Source organism: Gopherus flavomarginatus, chromosome 8 (genome assembly GCF_025201925.1).
Source record: "Gopherus flavomarginatus isolate rGopFla2 chromosome 8, rGopFla2.mat.asm, whole genome shotgun sequence".
NCBI classification, from domain to species: Eukaryota; Metazoa; Chordata; order Testudines; family Testudinidae; genus Gopherus; species Gopherus flavomarginatus.
Genome location: NC_066624.1, coordinates 76,462,247 through 76,480,878, shown reverse-complemented (window position 1 = coordinate 76,480,878; position 18,632 = coordinate 76,462,247). Strand labels below are relative to the sequence as shown.

The window sequence follows — 18,632 nt, the reverse complement described above, 5'->3', positions numbered from 1 at the left end:
AGAATCAGGCCAGCAGTTTCTATATAATTCTAAAATGGTTAATAGTTAGTACATTACATATAAAATGCATCATAATAAAACTGGGCCTTCATATGCAACATTATAAACACCATCCTCTAGTCTAGTCCATACAGTCTTGTGGCTTAATGTAAAAGTCACAATGAGATTTACAAAGAAAGTCAAATTTGAAAATATATATTTGTTTGTTAATTTTAAATTGTTTGGTTTGTAAATTCATTGAGCTGAAATTTATGATTTAAAACTCCACATCTATTTAACATCTGACTAAACACTAGATGGCTTTAGTTAAATTCCTCTTCACTAAGTGGAAGTTCTGTCAATACTGCTCACTAGATTATGCAAAATCAATTTTCATAGATATTACCCAATAAAACTGCTGCCCCAATGTAGCATGTCCCAATTAAGTAGGATTACAGTAGTAATATTTTAGGCCCTGACAGGATCTATGCAGATTGGTTCCTGAACCTATGTAGAGCCCCACAGAAGTCAGTGGAGTGGCATGTCGGTACATCCATGGGAATATCCATTTGCAGGATCAAGACCTTACACTGTAAGTTTGTCAAAGCATTGTAAGCAGTCAAAAAGGCTAACAGTATGTTAGGATCTATTAGGAAAGGAGTAAAAAAAAAAAAGACAGAAAATATCATAATGCCACTTTAGAAATCCATGGTGTTCCCACACCTTGAATATTACATGCAGTTCTGGTCGCTCCATCTCAGAAAAAATATAGTAGAACTGGAAAATGGTTCAGAGAAGGGCAACAAAGATGATCAAGGATACAGAGCAGCTTCCATATGAGGATAGACAAAAAGATTAGGGCTGCTCTAATTAGAAAAGAGTCGACTAAGGGGGATATTATAGGTCTATCAAATCATGAGTGATGTGGAAAAAGTGAATAGAGAGTATTATTTACTCTCTCACACAATACATGGCTGACCTCAGGCACAATGGAACTCTCTACAACAAGGATAAAGCTTGTCTGACTGGGAGAAAGGGCTTTCTTTGGGGTCAGTCCAGAACTGAAACAAACTCCCACAAATCTCACCAAACCTTCTGTTCCAAGTGGAAGGCACCTTTCTTCGGCGTGCATTCTCTAACAGAAACACAGAGCAGTGTGTGTATTTAAAAGAGAAACCGAAAAAGAACAAAACCTAAACTGCACATACAATTCCCCCTAACCTTCCCTCCCACCCACGGGGGGAAGGAGACGATGAGGGCGAAAACAAACCACATGGCAGATAATTGTCACATTGCTTAACATGATACTGGAAGAAGGTCAGATCCTACGGAGTTGAGGGCAATAGAAGAACCTATATGGAGTAGAACTGAACTATTCTAGGATCTTTCTCCTTCCCTTTCCTCTATAAAATGGAGTTGATACCCACCTCACAGTGGTGTTGTAGAGCTCAATTAATGTTTATAAAACATGTTAAGATCTTCACATAACCTGGTGACCTGAGGAAGGGAGAGTTGTGCATAAGGTGCTGGTTAGTGAATGATTGGTAGGAGGGTGTCAATCATAGCTTGTGTGTAGGTGACGCTGCTACCCACTGCCTCCTCAGCTCCATTTCTCTTTTCTAGTCCCCATTTTGCCCCTCTCTCTTTCCCTTTCATGCTTCCCCCAGGGCTCCTCTTCAGAGCTACCTCACTCCATCTTCTCCCTCTTGAACCCATTTCTCTTCCACAAGGTACCACATCTGCTTTATGCAGCTGCAGGGGCAACAAAAAGTAAATGTTTTATTGTAGGACCAATGAGGTAATTAAAGGGGTTCAGAAGAGAGTGAATAAATATGTGACTCTGAAGGAAGAGAAAGATGGAGGAAAGAAATTGGTCAGGGCTTAGGCCGTCTGTAGGATAGGAAGAAGAGTCCAAAACTGGTGGATCTGGGTCTGCCCTGACTGTTATTCACCAAATAATCCTCTCTTTATCCATTGACTCCTTGCCTGTTCAAGGAGACGCTAGGAATAACACTATGACCTTTGGGTTGTTCCAGAAGGGGAAGCACCAGGTGCAACAGAAATAAGGAGGAGTGCCTGCAGAGGAGGTGGAAAAGAGGTTCCATCAGTCCCCCTAGCCAAAATATCAGTCCAGCTTTGTGCGATGCTATGAAACTGGGGAAGATACACCGAAACACTCAACATCGGCAGAAGAAGGGTCTAGATGGGGTCAGTTCTCATTATACAGTGGCACAGCCACGCAATTTGAAGTCCAATGGCTTTGTATAGTCTCAGAGTGATGCCTGTGGAGCAGCATATGTGAGACAGACAGAGGGCATGATCAGGGCCGGCTTTAGGAAGTGCGGGGCCCAATTCGAACAGTTTCGACAGGGCCCGTCAGGGATGACTTTAAAAAAAAAAAGCCACGTGTAAAAAAAACACGTGGGGCTTGTACTCACCGGGTGGTGCTCCGAGTCTTTGGTGGAACTTCGGTGGCGGGTCCTTCACTCGCTTCAGGTCTTCGGTGGCACTGAAGGACCTGCCGCCGAAGTGCCGCCGAAGACCCGGAGCGCCGCCAGGTGAGTAAAAATTAAAAAGGCGCCTCTTCCCCTGGCCAGGGAAGGGGTTCTCACTGGGCGCAGGCCCTCTTAGACGTGGGGCCCGATTCGGGGGAATTGGTGGAATAGGCCTAAAGCCGGCCCTAGGCATGATGACCCAAACCTACCTAAGTGCTATTATGTCCTTTAGAATGCAGAATGCTCGAGAGGTGCAACATGGTAGTGTCTTTCAGATATTGTATAGCATTATGTTTTCTGGCCACAAATCATGTCACTCCTAGAAAGCTGATTTGTATTATTTAGATTGGTGGTTCCCAACCTGGTCTGTAGAGCACTTGGTGATGGTCAGTGATGAGCTGGCTGGTCACATGGGTCTAATTCTGTTCCTTGTTACCACCAGCTAAATTATATTTAAAAATAGCTAAACATAAATTAGACATTGTCTTAATATTAATTTTCCATGGAGTAATTGGTGCAGTTGCTGCAGGACTAGTATGTGATTGTGAGCGAGAAGGCGGGCAGTCTGCGTAAATGTAAATGGGAGGGTAGACGGCTGTGAGATAATATTCCTCTTAAGATGTGATCCACACTGAAAATGTGGGAGTGTCTCTGATCGACAAATAGGGCTAGAGTCTCACCTGGTATAAATCAGCATAGCTCCACTAAAGTCACATCAGCCCTGGCCCGTTACATTTTTTAACCATAAAAGAGAACTGCACTTGTCATAATTCATAACATACAATATATTTCTGACTAAGTAACAAGATCCTGCTTTTTATTTCTCGCTGGTATTCCACTGTAAGTCGGTCACGGAGAACTTGGAACATGAATTGAAGATGGTTTGTCTGGAATTACTGTGTTTATTGAAGAAAAGTAGATTTCTAGATAAGATATGCATAGCTCATCCTAAATAATAGCTGGCTTGTGTCTCACACTGGAAACAAATTTCAAGAATGGTTCTATGTGAAAATATGATCCAGAGTTATGGAGTGTTAGAGTGAGGTGCTGCGTGCATACAAGAGTGCATAAAAGCTGCTAGGAGGGACTGATTTAATTTGTGTACAAAGGCCTGTGGTGTTCACATTCCATGTTTAAAGTTCTATTCTGTATAGGTTATTGTACTGCCTTCATCACTGTAGCATCTGAGTGCCTTCCAAGAGTGCCTTAAATGGCAAGACTAACATCTGTCATGTTAGGCACTTAAATATATATTTAAGCATCTAAATAAGAGGGAATTGCACGTGCTCGTGAGACTTATTTAGTTGTCACCATATGGCTATAGGTACCTAACTTTAATCACCCCAGTTTGAAAATAGTAGGTTAAGTGAATTGGCAGAGGAGGAAGTGCCTGACATGGAGTTGGAGTGTAGGAGTTCTTGATTCTCAGTCCTGTATTCAGGCCACTAGATCAAGTAATGTTCTGCCATGGACTTATTTCATTGCCATGAAGATTGACTTGTGTGGTAGATATGGAGCTTTTAGCTTCTTTTCAAATGCAAAATACATTAAAAAGTACCATTATTTGTAATGTGTCTAAGTTAAATGTACAAAATCAAATGTACCTAATTAAAACATTTGTAGGTCTGGTTTAGTAACCGTCGTGCTAGATGGAGGAAACAGGCGGGGGCCAACCAACTGATGGCTTTCAACCACCTGATCCCAGGAGGATTCCCACCCACTGCCATGCCAACCTTGCCAACATACCAGCTATCTGAGCCCTCCTATCAACCCACCTCCATACCACAAGGTACAGTAGGGGGCAGATGTTTCATTTAAACGGCGTTATCAGTAGTTTTCTATGTAAACCCACTTTAGAAACATTCTATTCTTCAAAGTTTGAAAATGGTTTGGATGAATGTAGGCCTCAAGCCAGCAAAACTCTTACATTGAACATATGACTATTTCCATTGGCTTCACTAGCTTGTGGCCCGATTGCCTATGAATGGTGCCAGTGCCAGACTGACAGCCTTAGCTTGGAGACTGATGTCCCCTATCCCTGGGAGAGGTACTAGCATTGGCAGGGGTTGTGCAAATGTTCCCATCCTCTCCCACGATTGTGTCTCAACTCTGCCATGTCCCAATGCATTGTGGAGGATAGGTCTTCAATCACTATGTTCATTCAATCTTCTCTGTTGCTAGTGACAACTGCGAACTGGAAATTTTTATGCCTGATAGGTGTCCAGTAGGAATTGGACTGAAGTTGCCAACCACCTCACACATGTACTGAATAGCCATCAGATGATGATAAGTTCAAGTTGCTACTAAAGAGGGGGTCCCAAACTTATCGATGGTTTGGGGAAAATGGAACTTAGATACATGCTACTCTTGATTTTGATCTTTCAAAGGCAAAACCTGTCTGATAGGGTATTATAAAACCAGCTTCCTGCCTCCAAAAGCTTTGTCTATTGTAGAAGTGGGAGAAATCTGCAACTTCTTATCTAAGCCTCCTACCTGCTAAACATCAGTGATTTGATTAAAATGAGTGGCGGATAGTTTTACCAAACCAAAATCTGACCAGGGAAATTTTGCAACCCCCTCAACTTGTTTGATTACTAGTCACTACCAACCTGGGCTGAATTCCTACTGATGAACTGGGGAGGAAAGACTATATCCTTGTCCATTAGAAGAACATATGCCCATTAAGCATCATGTGAGAATCACATCTGTATGTAACTTTCACAATGTAAATGTGTCATGTACATCTGACAGAGGCTTATGTCATGTTTTGTTTCATGTTTTTTTTTCCTCCTGGCCAGTTAAATATTGAGTAATGTTAAATATTCAGCTTTGGTTTGGCTAATATTTACCTACAAGTCCTGATCAGTTCTTCTCAGTGTTGAACTCTACACAGTGAATTTGTTATGTCAGAAAACTATGTGGAAAATGTATAAATGTGTTCCTTTCCCTTCTAGCTGTGTCTGATACAAGCAGTACAGTCCACAGACCTCAGCCGCTTCCTCCAAGCACTGTACACCAAAGCAGCCTCCCTTCAAATCCAGAGAGCAGCTCCGCATATTGCCTACCCAGCACCAGGCATGGATTTTCCAGCTATACAGACAGCTTTGTGCCTCCATCCGGGCCCTCAAATCCCATGAACCCTGCCATTGGCAATGGCCTTTCACCTCAGGTCAGTCCTGTGTTTTCAGACAGAGGATTTGCTGTATACCAGAACCAAAGAATCTATTCCCCGAGGCCATAGTATAATGAATTGCCAAATTTAAACCATAATGTATTCTTTATACAAGCCACATGATTTCAGTTTGCTAGCTTCCTTTTTTTCCTACTCGCTGCATCAAAACTCATAGCTTATCACATTTCATGTGACTTATAAAGTAATCGTGCACACTGCATGTTTACATTCAGTTATCAAGCATCTGTACCGTGTCACTATTTTCCTTGAGATCCATTCCTGGGCAAAGAAAGTTCAACAAGGGTGATCTTGTCTTGTCTAATCAGCTTTTTATGAATACAATGCCTTTTTAAGAGACTATAGGAGTTTTACAAAATGGCCCTAGAAGTAGCAGAGAAGTTATAGTGAGAGAGGCACAGCTGATGAGCAGTACACATTGGGATGAGCTATAATCAAGTTATAAATACATGAATTAAGAGACTTACCATTCTTGGGAAATATATAAATGCTCAAATGCCATAATTGTTTTTCTAATTTGCGTAAGCTTTTCTTAGGAGATCATGTTAATAAATTGCCTTGATAATTGAGTGTCAAAAGGTTGGTTAAATTTCCTACAAGTGGCATCTGTCTGCAGTTGACATTATTAGCAATTGCTTAAATATACAGTACTTTAGTTTATTAGTGTGAGCTTCGCCCAGGTGTTTGGAAGAGCTGTCCACTAAATTCTGAGAAATGTCACAAAGGGGATGCAATCTATAATTACAATCAGGAATCTCTTCAGGGCTGAGAGTGAGAGTTTTAACAGCTTTATCATCTTTCTACCCTTTTTTCCTCTCAGTGGTTAGAAAAACAGAGAGAAGCTCAGAATGACACAAATGAAAAGTGAAAAGACAATTATACTCAATTACACACTAATCACTGACTATCACCACTGCCTAAGCAGTAAGAGGGCATCTAATAGGCAGAAAATGAGATTTTAATGGCACAAAGGGTGGCCAAAATAACGACTCATATATCTTTGCCTCCTTCATTTTCTTCAACTTGTGGTTTGCATCTCGGGAATACAGTTCCTGGTTCCTGCATAACGGTGATAACTCTGTGCAGCTGAGAAGTTCAAAGGCATCGGAGTTGAAAAGAATGAATAGCAAAGGCAATGAAATAAACATTTTTGCCTAAAGGCAAAAGTTCATAAACCCTTTTTTGTAACAGTAAATGTAATTAAGTTTCATAGATTCCTATAGCACATAGTGGAATACAAAACTTTGTGGCTTTAAAACCTCAGTAGAAAAATACCAACATAAAAACAAATGGATGTACTTCCAACAAGACTTTAATGAATTTTGTTTTGAAGAATCCTAATTTCTAAATGCAATCTCCAACAAAAGGCATGACATTATATTAGTGGTTTCATTCTTTTAAATGACCAGATTCATAGTATGCAAGGCTTCCATAATTTAGACATAAAAATCTTTCCAGGGTTCTGAATTAATCCATCAGAGGCAGTTTTCAATGCCATTTTTAGTGTAAGTCAGCTCCAGCTATCAAGAAGTGTAATTTTTTTCTTTCAAAAAGCTTTTATTCAATGTGATATGAAAGTTAAGTATTACATTGAAGAAGTCCTGTGACATTTTGGTAAAGTGAGATCATTACCAAAAGGAATTGGTGGGACAAGTTTTCACGCCTAATATCTTATTGTGACCATTCTGTATTCAAAAGGAGATCTTAAAACAGATAAAACAGACACAAATAGTTTCTGTGATCTCCAGTTCTTGGAACCCAGCCTTGATTCAGCGGTCACAATTGTCTTCATATTATGAAAGTTGATCTGTGCTCCTTTTAAATTCCCCTGCCTTCCCTCATCCCAGTGCTTAGAACAGAGATTGGCAACATTTGGCACGCAGCCCACCAGGGAAAGCATCCTGGTGGGCCGGGCCAGTTTGTTTACCTGCCATGGCTGCAGGTTCGGCCGATCATGGCTCCCACTGGCCGCGGTTCACTGCTCTAGGCCAATGGAGGGCTGCAGGAAGCAGCGTGGGCCGACGGATGTGCTGGCTGCCACTTCCCGCCAGCCCCATTGGCCTAGGATGGCTAACAGCAGTCAGTGGGAGCCATGATTAGCCAAACCTGTGGACGCCGTAGGTAAACAAACTGGCCTGGCCCGCAAGGGTGCTTACCCTGGTGGGCCGCATGCCAAAGGTTGCCGATCCCTGGCTTAGAATTTCTAGCTCTGCTTTGCACCTTTACCACCGGCCATAGAGGAAAGTTGGTCAATAGAAGAGAGTGCTGATGTCATTTGTTCATCACATGCTCAGTCACATCCATTCAAGTGGAGAGAGCTTTTGGAAGTTTATTGGCCTCAGTATGAAAATGTTTCAAGTTAAACAAATGCTGAAGAAGATCCTCAGACAGCATGGCAAAAAATGTTTAGACAGAGCTGGCCTTTGGGCCGTGTTAAACTCATGGCTCTGGGACCCCCAGATTTAGGAGAAGCTCATGTTTTCATAAGTCAATCTCTATCCCTTTTGCTGGCCAGAATCACCCTGAAGATATAAATTGCCCTAAACTAATTGCTGGAGTTGAAAGGAACAAGCAGCTGGGTTCCACTTCTGCAGCAGGAGGCTCCAAGGGATGCCAGACACACACTGGTAATAAATAAAATATCAGTTAGATTGGGGATGTGCCCCAAATAATAATTTTGCCAATCCTCCCCCAAATCCTTGGTTCAACCCTCCACTGAGTTCTTTGCTCATCGTGGACAGGAAATAATTCTGTCTGGAGTGAGATGGCAATATAAATTGTTTCTCAAGCCTGTCCAAAAATTCTAAAGCCAATTCTGCATTTAGGATTTTATCAAAGAAAAGGTAGTGGGAAATTTCCCAGGGAGACACAAGCCCTAAGTTGGTAGAGCTGGGAGTGAGAAAAGGTTTTTAATGAGAAATCAAGAGCTTCTTTCCTTGCTAGGGGATTTTGATCCTACTGAATCTGTGTAGTGATGATGTCTACACCTATGACTATCTCCCTCTAGCAAGCATTATAGAAAAAGTATATACAAAACACAGCTGAATTTATGGTGAATTATTTCAAGGAAGAAGAAAAAAATTATGCTCCCTCTGGAGAGATCCTTCGTGGTAAATAGAGTCCAGTGATATATACAGCAAAGACTGGTATTAAGATTCACAGGACCTGATTCTCAGATGATGTAAAATACCATAGCTCCATTGACTTCAGTTTATACCAGGCGAGACTCTGGCCCACAGTTCTCTGAACTCATTTTATTTTAATGCAGGGTATTCCATTTCTATTTTTGCTCCTGAGCCTACAGACAATTAAGTTTCTGGTTTAAGACAAACATTGTAGTCAATTTGAGATCAAAGGGGGAAACATTACAAGAGGTGCTATGGTGCTATAGTTTTGTTATTGTTTGTTCATTTTCTCACTGTAGTAACAAACTTTGATCAGAATCTCACATGTGTCTTCATATTTTTTGGGTTGGGGTGGTGAAAGGATGGAATGTCAGCAGCCAATACACCTGGCTTTCTGTGCTAGTTACTCTCTGGAAAATAAGATAAAGGTTTATGTGTGCAAGTTTAAAACAAAGAGACGAGTAGGAAGTCCTAACTGTCTTCCTAGCATTCAGCACTTTCAGAACAAAGAGATGGTCTGCAGATCTCATCAGGATGATTGAGTATTGGTCTGCTAAATCTGTTTTATCCATTATTACCTGGCTGTGGTGAGAAATCCTCTCTGTTATAGACTTACAAAGGGTTGATCTTTATAGAAACAAGGCAGTGATTAATAGTGCAGGGAATTGGTGTTAAGTATTGTCCTTGTTTGCATTTTACAAAAAAAAAAAAAATCCATCTCTGCCAGTGGAGCTTTTTAAGTATAATGTCAGAATTGAGATTATTAGTGTGTAATGTATGTAAATTGCATATTTTGTGTTGGCTATGCCTATTATGCAGCTTCTTGGTTTTCATGCATATATTTATTGGAATATTGTAGTTCCCTTTCAAATTAAATTTCAATTGCTCAGTGCATTTTCTTTTGACAAACATTTGTTAATCCTGAAATTTATTAGGGAGTAGCATGTGTACAGAACTCAAGAAGTTTCCCGATTTGGCATGTCATTTTCAGATCATGGCATTAACAATTACCTCAGATTCTTCAGATGTAAGGCAATGACTCTTTGTCAAAACATGTTTCTTTCAATTGAAAGTGTATGGTCTTACTACAGATCTGATTATTACAAAGATAGGATTTCATCATTTTAATTTTTTTAATATAAGTTGAGGAAAAAAATCTCTTTCAGTGTGGCATGGGAATCCTTTGACCTTTTCTTGTTCTCTTTATAAATGTAAAGGCAGTTAAGTTTACCCAGATCCATGTGGTTCAGGCAGTTCCCGTTTCTAAAGAGCGCTATTTCAGAATCTATTTGGGCTCAGATCCAGACACAAGAATATTTTTATTGTTGTTGTTCATCAGGCCACTCCTTTTCTACATTTACAAATCCACACAAGTTGCAAAGCCTTAAATATCCACTGTTAAAAGAAGAACATCAAGGAGTCTGATGGCACCTTAAAGACTAACAGATTTATTTGAGCATAAGCTTTCGTGGGTAAAAAAACCTCACTTCTTCAGTTGCATCTGAAGAAGTGAGGTTTTTTTACCCACGAAAGCTCATGCCCAAATAAATCTGTTAGTCTTCAAGGTGGCACCAGACTCCTTGTTGTTTTTGTGGATACAGACTAACACAGCTATCTTCTGATACTTGTCACTGTTAAAAGCTTTAACCACTAAGAACCAGAAGAGCAGGCGGTTGTAACCTGTTTCCTGATGGATATATTTTTTCACCCCATCCACCCTAGAAAACCACTAAATCCTCACTTCCCAAAAGCGAGTCACACTAATAGAATTGGAGACTGTATGCGGTGTCCTTTCACGTTGGTAAATGCATTGGTTGTGTCAGTTGCACAGTTGCATCAGAGGGCACAGTGCCCTCCAGCATACTTATCAGTTCTCACACTTTAACTGGAACTCAGCAATATTCTGAAGTAAAACTACAACCTTTCCCTTGAACAGCATTGAACATTAGAGATGTTTCACAGCTTCTTCTTGGAATGTCCAAACATTTCATTGTCTAAACCAAAGAATTATTTGCTAACTCTTTCAATGAGGCATGGTGCTTTCTTGGATGATTGTGTTCTGTATGAGTGCACTTGGTTTTTATCAGCTCAAGACATGTCAGCTATTGAATTAGGGCAGTGTTTCCCAAACTTGGGACGCCGCTGGTGTAGGGAAAGCCCCTGGTGGGCCGGGCCGGTTTGTTTACCTGCCCCATCCGCAGGTCTGGCCGATTGCATCTCCCACTGGCTGTGGTTCGTTGCTCCAGGCCAATGGGAGCTGCTGGAAGCAGCAGCCAGTACGTCCCTCGGCCTGTGCCGCTTCCAGCGGCCCCCATTGGCCTGGAGCAGTGAACCGCGGCCAGTGGGAGCCGCGATTGGCCGGACCTGCGGACATGGCAGGTAAACAAACTGGCTGGCCCACCAGGGGCTTTCGCTACGCAAGCGGCTCCCAAGTTTGGGAAACACTGAATTAGGGCCTTTCAGTTAGAAGAAAGATGCACTGATGTTGCTTTATTAAATTTTGTTTTTATAGGAAAAGTCAAGAACAAATAGTTGAAAACTTACATTGCCTCATTAAAATGAAATGAATAAAAACAGTGGGTTCCTTTACTATGCATAATTGCTGTAATAAAATTGTTCTACATCTGGTTGCCCACAGAAATACATTTTTTGTGTTGGATCAGTCTAGCAGAGCCTAGACCAATCAAAAGCTCATGATGTGGGTCAAAAGTGGTCTTGGCTTCTAGCATTATTCAACTGGTGACCAACTGGCATGAACCAGAAGTCCTGGATTTCTTAACTAGGGAGGCAGTTTGTTCACATTGTATAATTTGCCTGAGCACGAGTTGCCTGAGAAAAGCCATAGATGTAAATAATGATGTTAAGCACATGGGGTTTTATGTTGATTTCATCATTCTGTTTCCTTAGTTTGATGGAAACAATTGGAATTTTGTGGTCTCATAATTACTATCAGACAAGCATAACATTGGCTTAATTTTTCAAAAATGCTTACTGACTTTGGACGTTTTCATTTGTGGATGCCTAGCTTAAGATACCTTGAAGAGGACCTGGTTGTCAGAGGGCAGGTGCTCATCACTTCTGAAAATTAGGTCTCTTGAAAGTGTCATAAGCTGACCACCTGTAAACTGAAGTCCCCAAAATCGCTGTTCACGTCCGAAAATTTAAGCCAGCATTATTTTTGTGTCTCAGTAACCATGAGATAATCAAATAGTATAATTTGTTGTAGTACCTTTTCTACAGACACTGAAATGTAGAAGTAAGATGTGACTTAATCACATTCATTTCTTGAATTTGACAATTTTCACCATGTGACAGGTCCTCAAACAGTATTATATAAGATTCATTTTTGGTTGTAAACATTCCTACAACTCATCTCTCACTTTATTTGGGCCATAGAGTAAGAGATTATTCACCTCCGAAGCTTCTGATACTCTTAATCTGTACAGTTTAAAACACTCATCATTTTCTGTGTGCTAAACTTATCTCTGTCATACAATGGGCTGAAATTTTTTGCACAAAATGTTTTTCAGGTGAAAAATAGGTTACCCACCACAAAACAGGACTTTGCACAAAAAAATTATCAACATCTTCAAACTTTTCTTATTTTCAGTAATTATTGTGGAATATTTTAATCAATAATTTAATTAAATTGTATCAAAATATTACTGAACATTTTTGTTTACCAAGAACATGGTTTTCTGTAAATGAAATGTTTGATGATTTTAAACAATTTCAATAAAAATTCTATTAAAAACTGTTTAAAATGTCATGAAAACTTTTGCAACTCCTTCCCCCACCCAAAAAAACCCCAACAACCAGAAAATGTTTCTTTTTTCACAGAATTCAAAACAGAACTAATTTTAATATTTCCCACAAAATGTATTCCTCTCCCTTCTCCTCCCATGATACCTGCCATTTAGGGTAGACTCTGTCTCATATATGTGTCTGGCTGAAAGTGATCATGATCAATCAAAACAAATTTGATCCAAATTTCACATTCAGATTTTTTAAATGTTAACTTAGTTTTTTGATGCATTAAAACTCTCCTTCTTTAAAATGTGCTCTTTTCTGATGTGATATTTTGATTCTCAGAGATTTTCTGCAGTGAAGAGTTAACAGCAGGTAATGTCATTCATCTTAGAAGCAGTTTGAAATTTTCTGTGTTAGTGATGAATGAGGGTATCTGACCCACATCTGTTTTACATTAGAATGGAACATTGCCCTGACATCGTTAGGAGCATTTGTCAAGATTCCCTGGACAGAGCTTCTGTAAATTACATGCTGCAAATGTGTCAGGGTCAGATAAGAGGATATCATTAACTCCACTAAAGTTTACTCATGATTCTGTCAGCTCAACTTGATACGTTAACTGCTAACAATTTTCCTTGAGCTGTTTCATTAAATCTTTCATTTAGAGAAGGGTGGAAAAAAAAATGTATCACTGTGTCCAAGAATATTACTCATGTTCTTTTCTCATAAATCATATTAATTGCAGGTATGGTCACAAAGCATATTAAATGCAGGCATGCGTAAATGAATTAAAACACATGAGAATTTTATTATGCCTATGGTGGGTCCAACCTACTAAAATACCAACCACATTAACTGGCATAATGTTTCATTTAAATGGAATAAGCTTTATCTCAGTTTAATGGGCTTTATTTTGTTGATAATAGATATATTTTATGTAATAGTTGATAATGAAGCCAGTGTTGCCTACATACTTTTAAGGCTTTTATCAGTCACTTCTACTTATAAATACTGAGGCATGACCTCAACTGGTGTGAATCGCTGTTGACTTCAGTGGAACTACATTCATTCCCACAGCTGAGAATTTGTTGTAAAAAAGTGGAGAGGGTTTTTTGTGTTTGTTTTTGTTTTTTGTTTTTGTTTTGAGGAAGGGGGGTGGAAATTGCTCAATGAAATGTTTCTGTCTATTGTCCTTGTTGCAGTTCACTCTATTTATTAGAAGGAAATTTTGTCTGGAAACAAGATTGAATTTAGAGATACATAGTCTTAGAATATAATTGTCTATAAACTATGAATATTGTATTTTGTTATATTAACCGAAAGGCTGTGTATTACTTCAAGGATATTCCCTGTATTCCTTATCAAGCCAAACTTGAAATCACATGCCACATAGCAAACAATTGTTTTTTTATTGTTCTGCTTTAATCATGAACAATATGCAGCATGTGGCCAAAACCTTAAGATTTGATTTTTGACCTCATTAAAATTCAGCTTGAATAAGAACTGCAGCATTTGGCTCTAAAGACGTAGGGCCTGAGCCAACATTCGTTTAAGTCAATGTGAATCTTTTTATTGATTGTAATGGGAGCTGAATCATGCCCATAATGAATATGTAAATAATTTGGTTTTACACATTCGGGGCCAGACCCATTGTTGGAATAAATCTGTGTAGCTCCATTTACCCTGGGGAGGGGAGTGAGGGGGGCTCTGATGTTTTATATCAGTGGAGGTTCTCATCTTCAGCATCCAGACCTGGAAGTAATAGAGTGTGTCCTGTGAGGTGCTGAGCACCATCTACTCCATGGAGGGCAGTAGAAGTCACAGCTTGCAGGATTGGACCTTTAATGGCTTTCTAATTGATTAGGTGAAAGTCATTCATGCCCTTCCTGTAACTCCTCGCATGGGTGATAAGGTCATGACACATACCATAAGAGAGACTTCTGCCTTTAGGCTACTTCCCTTATAGCTTTCAAACAGACATGACTAAAAATCTAATTATTTAGATGCTAATCAACTGCAGGATGATTCCTAAGGCTTCTGAAGAAGACATTTCTGAGAAGACAATTACTGTTCAAAATCAAATGTTTCAGCCTTGAAGATATAGTGCTGCCACTGTTGTCAAGATGGTTAAAGGCGTCTGATTTATTAGGTGCATCTGCACTTGATTAGAGATGACTGACAACTTGAGTTAATCTATGGTGAATTTGGAATGAGATCCCATCTAATACCAGTACATTTCAACTTTCAGTGGCTACATGGCTGGCAAAAGAGTAAATCTTCTAAAGGTGGGCCTGAACTAAAACACCAGATACAAGCACACCTGACGTTTAGAATTTGGTCCAAATCCCCATTTAAAGCCGGCTCCCTAGCGCTATAATAGGTCACACCAAAACCCTGGATCAAAACACTCCCAAACTTTGGGTTGTTCATAATTTGCATCTAGGTCCAAATGTATCTTGGGGCCCTTTCTATTGAGAACAGAAGTAGAAAAAGTCAGAACTACTTTAAGAAGTAGTTTAAGGTGATGGGCATAAACACGTTCACCCACACAGTCCTAAGAGTCCATACTCAGGCAGCCAGCACATCCTCGGCCCATGTCGCTTCCTGCAGCCTCCGTTGGCCTGGAGCGGCGAACTGCGGCCAGTGGGAGCTGCGATCAGCCGAATCTGCTGACGCTGCAGGTAAACAAACTGTCCCAGTGGATTTCCCTGGCAGGCCACGCGCAAAAAGTTGCCAATCCCTGGGCTACACTACAGTTACTATTGCAGCACAGCTCTGGTGGTAGCTATGTTGATAGAAGAATTCTTCCATCCACATTGCTGCATCTATATTGCGGGTTAGGTCATCCTAATCTCATCATGTAGAGCACGAATTTTTCACAGCCCTGAGCAACATAGCTAGGTTGGTCTAATTTTTAAGTGTAGATTAGGCCTAAATGTGCTAGCAGAAGGGAGTAGTTCTAAGAGCTGTGCTTGTCTTTACCATATGCTGTGAAAATACAGAAGTCCTTTGAAAAGAAACATACATCAAGCTATAGTACAAGGAAGAGATGTGCAGAAATAAGGGATTTAGCAGCACAAGTACAATTAATTTGTGCTTTTAAATCACTTAGGTGCTCTTGAAAAATCTCTCCCTGAACTTCCATAGGAAATTCCAGCCAGAGGATTGAATTTTTAGATACAAGTACATGTTTTCAAGCAATCTAAAGTCTTTTTTTTTTTTTTTACTGATCTTGACTTTCTGGTTAATTTCTTAACTACATTTATCTATAAGACATTACAAGAGTCATTGGAGGCTTGAAGCCAAGCTAGAAAGAGAAACACTACTGTTGTTCTTTAGGAGTGAATTGGCTAGGGAGTCTGTGGCATGACTCTGACAACAGCAAGCACTGTAACCTTTTTCTTCTATCAGAGGGATAGCCGTGTTAGTCTGTATCCACAAAAAAAACAAGGAGTCCAGTGGCACCTTAAAGACTAACAGATTTATTTGGGCATAAGCTTTCGTGGGTAAAAAACCCACATCTAGTATTCTCCTACAGACAAGCACATGCTTCATACCAGCAGCGCATGAGTTATAGGCGCTCTTCCCCTAGCCAGTAGACAAACGTTTTTTGGGTGCTAGGATCTTTCTCTGGCTCTGCATTTGGAGGGCTGCCTGTAGTATGTAGCAACCACATTGAAGCTGAACAAATGTTAATTAATAAGTTTTTGGGGGCAGGGATCATTTGTTTGTGATGTGTTTGTACAGCACCTACCCAGTGGGGTCCTGGTCCAGGCCTGGGGCTTTGAGGCAAATGTAAATAATAATAAACTATTTTGCCCCATTGTTCAGTCAGCCCTAGACTTTAGTTTCTGTTTGGAACTTTTCATCAATATAGTTACAGATTATTTTCCCCACTCTTCTAAAGCAAAAATAAATATTTGATGAAAACAAGTTTACAATGACATCATGGGGGGAAAAAAGAAGAAAAAATAATTTATATAAAGAGATGATATCTAGGAAAAAAATGGCCCCATTAGAAAAGAGGAGCTGTTTATATGGTCAAGTTGACTAGAGCAGTCAGTGGGGCTCGATTTCATGTACTACCCCATTTCAAAGCTCCTATGTTATGGTTTAAGAGCCTCAACATGGGAACCTAAGATATCCCTAATTAATTATGCATTTTTAAATTGGCCATATAAATACCTCACTCTTTTCTAATGTGGCTACTTTTACAGTTATTTCTTTTCTGGTTGCACTGTTCTTTATCAAGAATACACAATGGCTTGAGTTGGAGAATAAAGCATGATGAAGATTTTGTGTTTGGGGAACAGCATCATAAGAAAACTTGGACTGTGACCGATGATCTATTTTCTCTTTTTCTTTTTTATCATCATCAAGTCCTCAATGAATAAACATCCATAGGAATTCCAGCTGTGACATGTGATCAGACATTTTAAGAGCATAAAAGGTGGTTTGTTTGTTTGTTGTCCCACCTGTATGCCTGTACATTATTTTTCTGGAATGCCAGCCATCAGTTACTATTTAGATGCATGATGTAACTCTTTGAATTAGGAACCTGAAGTGCAGGTTAAATACCAAGTAATAGATATCATGGGAAATTAAATAACAGACACTAGTTGTTCTTGCAGCTGTATATGAAATATAGTTCTTAATGCATTTTAACCTTTATTTGTTACTATACGTTTTATTTTAGGTAATGGGCCTCCTGACTAACCATGGTGGTGTACCTCACCAGCCTCAAACTGATTATGCCCTCTCACCCTTAACTGGGGGCCTAGAACCAACCACTACTGTATCAGCCAGCTGCAGTCAGAGACTAGATCATATGAAAAGTTTAGATAGCCTGCCTACATCACAGTCCTACTGCCCACCAACTTACAGCACTACCGGTTACAGTATGGACCCTGTCACAGGATACCAGTATGGACAATATGGACAAAGTGAGTACCAGGTTAATATTTATGCTGTGCAATGACTGGGTCATATCCTTAGTAAGGTAACTATCTAGCTACAGTATATTTTTCTTCTTGTAACAAAGGAAATGGGGAGGATTGATTCTAACCTATGACTTTTTCTTCTCTTCATAATAGAACTATGTTTGCTGCTAAGATAACTGATTGTTCAAGCAAGATTTCTGCTGCATAATTATTTTCTGAAGTGATGTCAACAACATCTTGATGTTATTAATTGTTGAGACATGAAACCTGATTGCCATTAGGTAAAACATAAGGGTTGTCCAAAATGAAATAACCACTGGCATTCCAGTATTAGAAACACATGTTTTTAATGAGGTCAGCTCAAGAATCATTATAGTATATAATCCCAGATACATAGAGTTTTGTCAAACTTGTCCTAGGAATAAAAATATTAGTCCTTTTCCTTTGATATATTTGTATTAAATATGACAATGTCAACCTGTAGTTGACATTGCCCCTTACTGTGAGGTTGTCACAGCATGACTTGAAGAACTTCTTTTGCTTTCTTACAGGTGCCTTTCATTATCTGAAGCCAGATATTGCATAAATGAACTGTCCACTTCAAGTTAAAGCTTGTCTTGTTTCTGGTCTCACTCCAGTGCTTGGATGGGAGGGATCTTCTCACCAAAATGCAACCCAATCTGGGGCAATCACAACAGAGATACAGGATCCTTCTGTTCTTTTCTCCCATCATTGTTTTCGATAGACATTTGGACCTATTGGACGTAACAGTCCAGAAGACAAAGACCAAGAGCAATAAAAAAATAGACAAATAAACAAATACAACACAGTTCAGCGTGGGCAAGTATAAAAAATGCTGAAGAATTTAAAATCACTGACTTGACAAGCATTCCGTTTTTATGTTGCTGAAAAAGCATGCACTGATTTGGACAAACAAAATATTCTAAAACTTAACAGTTGAGCTCTGCAAACTCGGACTCTTGACATCCGATGCTGACTTTATTCTAACATTAAAACTGCTCAGTTTCTGAAGCATGAGCAGGAGAACATTTTGCTTTTACACACTGGAAATTGACATCAAGAAGAAATGTCATGGTCTGTAGGAAGCTAGGATAGATGTAAAAGACTTCCAGAACAAGTTAATAGTTATCTT

At 39.7% G+C, this 18,632-nt stretch overlaps 1 protein-coding gene across 4 annotated transcripts in view; it reads left to right on the top strand.

The window, feature by feature from the left end:
• The window catches only part of PAX3 (paired box 3), a 101,110-nt gene extending 82,715 nt beyond the window's left edge, over positions 1-18,395 (top strand). For all 4 annotated transcript variants that reach the window (XM_050964074.1, XM_050964075.1, XM_050964073.1 and 1 more), the window contains 4 exons: positions 4,098-4,263; positions 5,429-5,643; positions 17,236-17,482; positions 18,031-18,395. In XM_050964074.1, the coding sequence (XP_050820031.1) occupies positions 4,098-4,263; positions 5,429-5,643; positions 17,236-17,482; positions 18,031-18,065 (663 nt within the window). In that variant the 3' untranslated portion in view covers positions 18,066-18,395. The remainder of the gene's footprint in view (positions 1-4,097; positions 4,264-5,428; positions 5,644-17,235; positions 17,483-18,030) is intronic.
• The last annotated feature ends 237 nt before the right edge of the window (positions 18,396-18,632 follow it).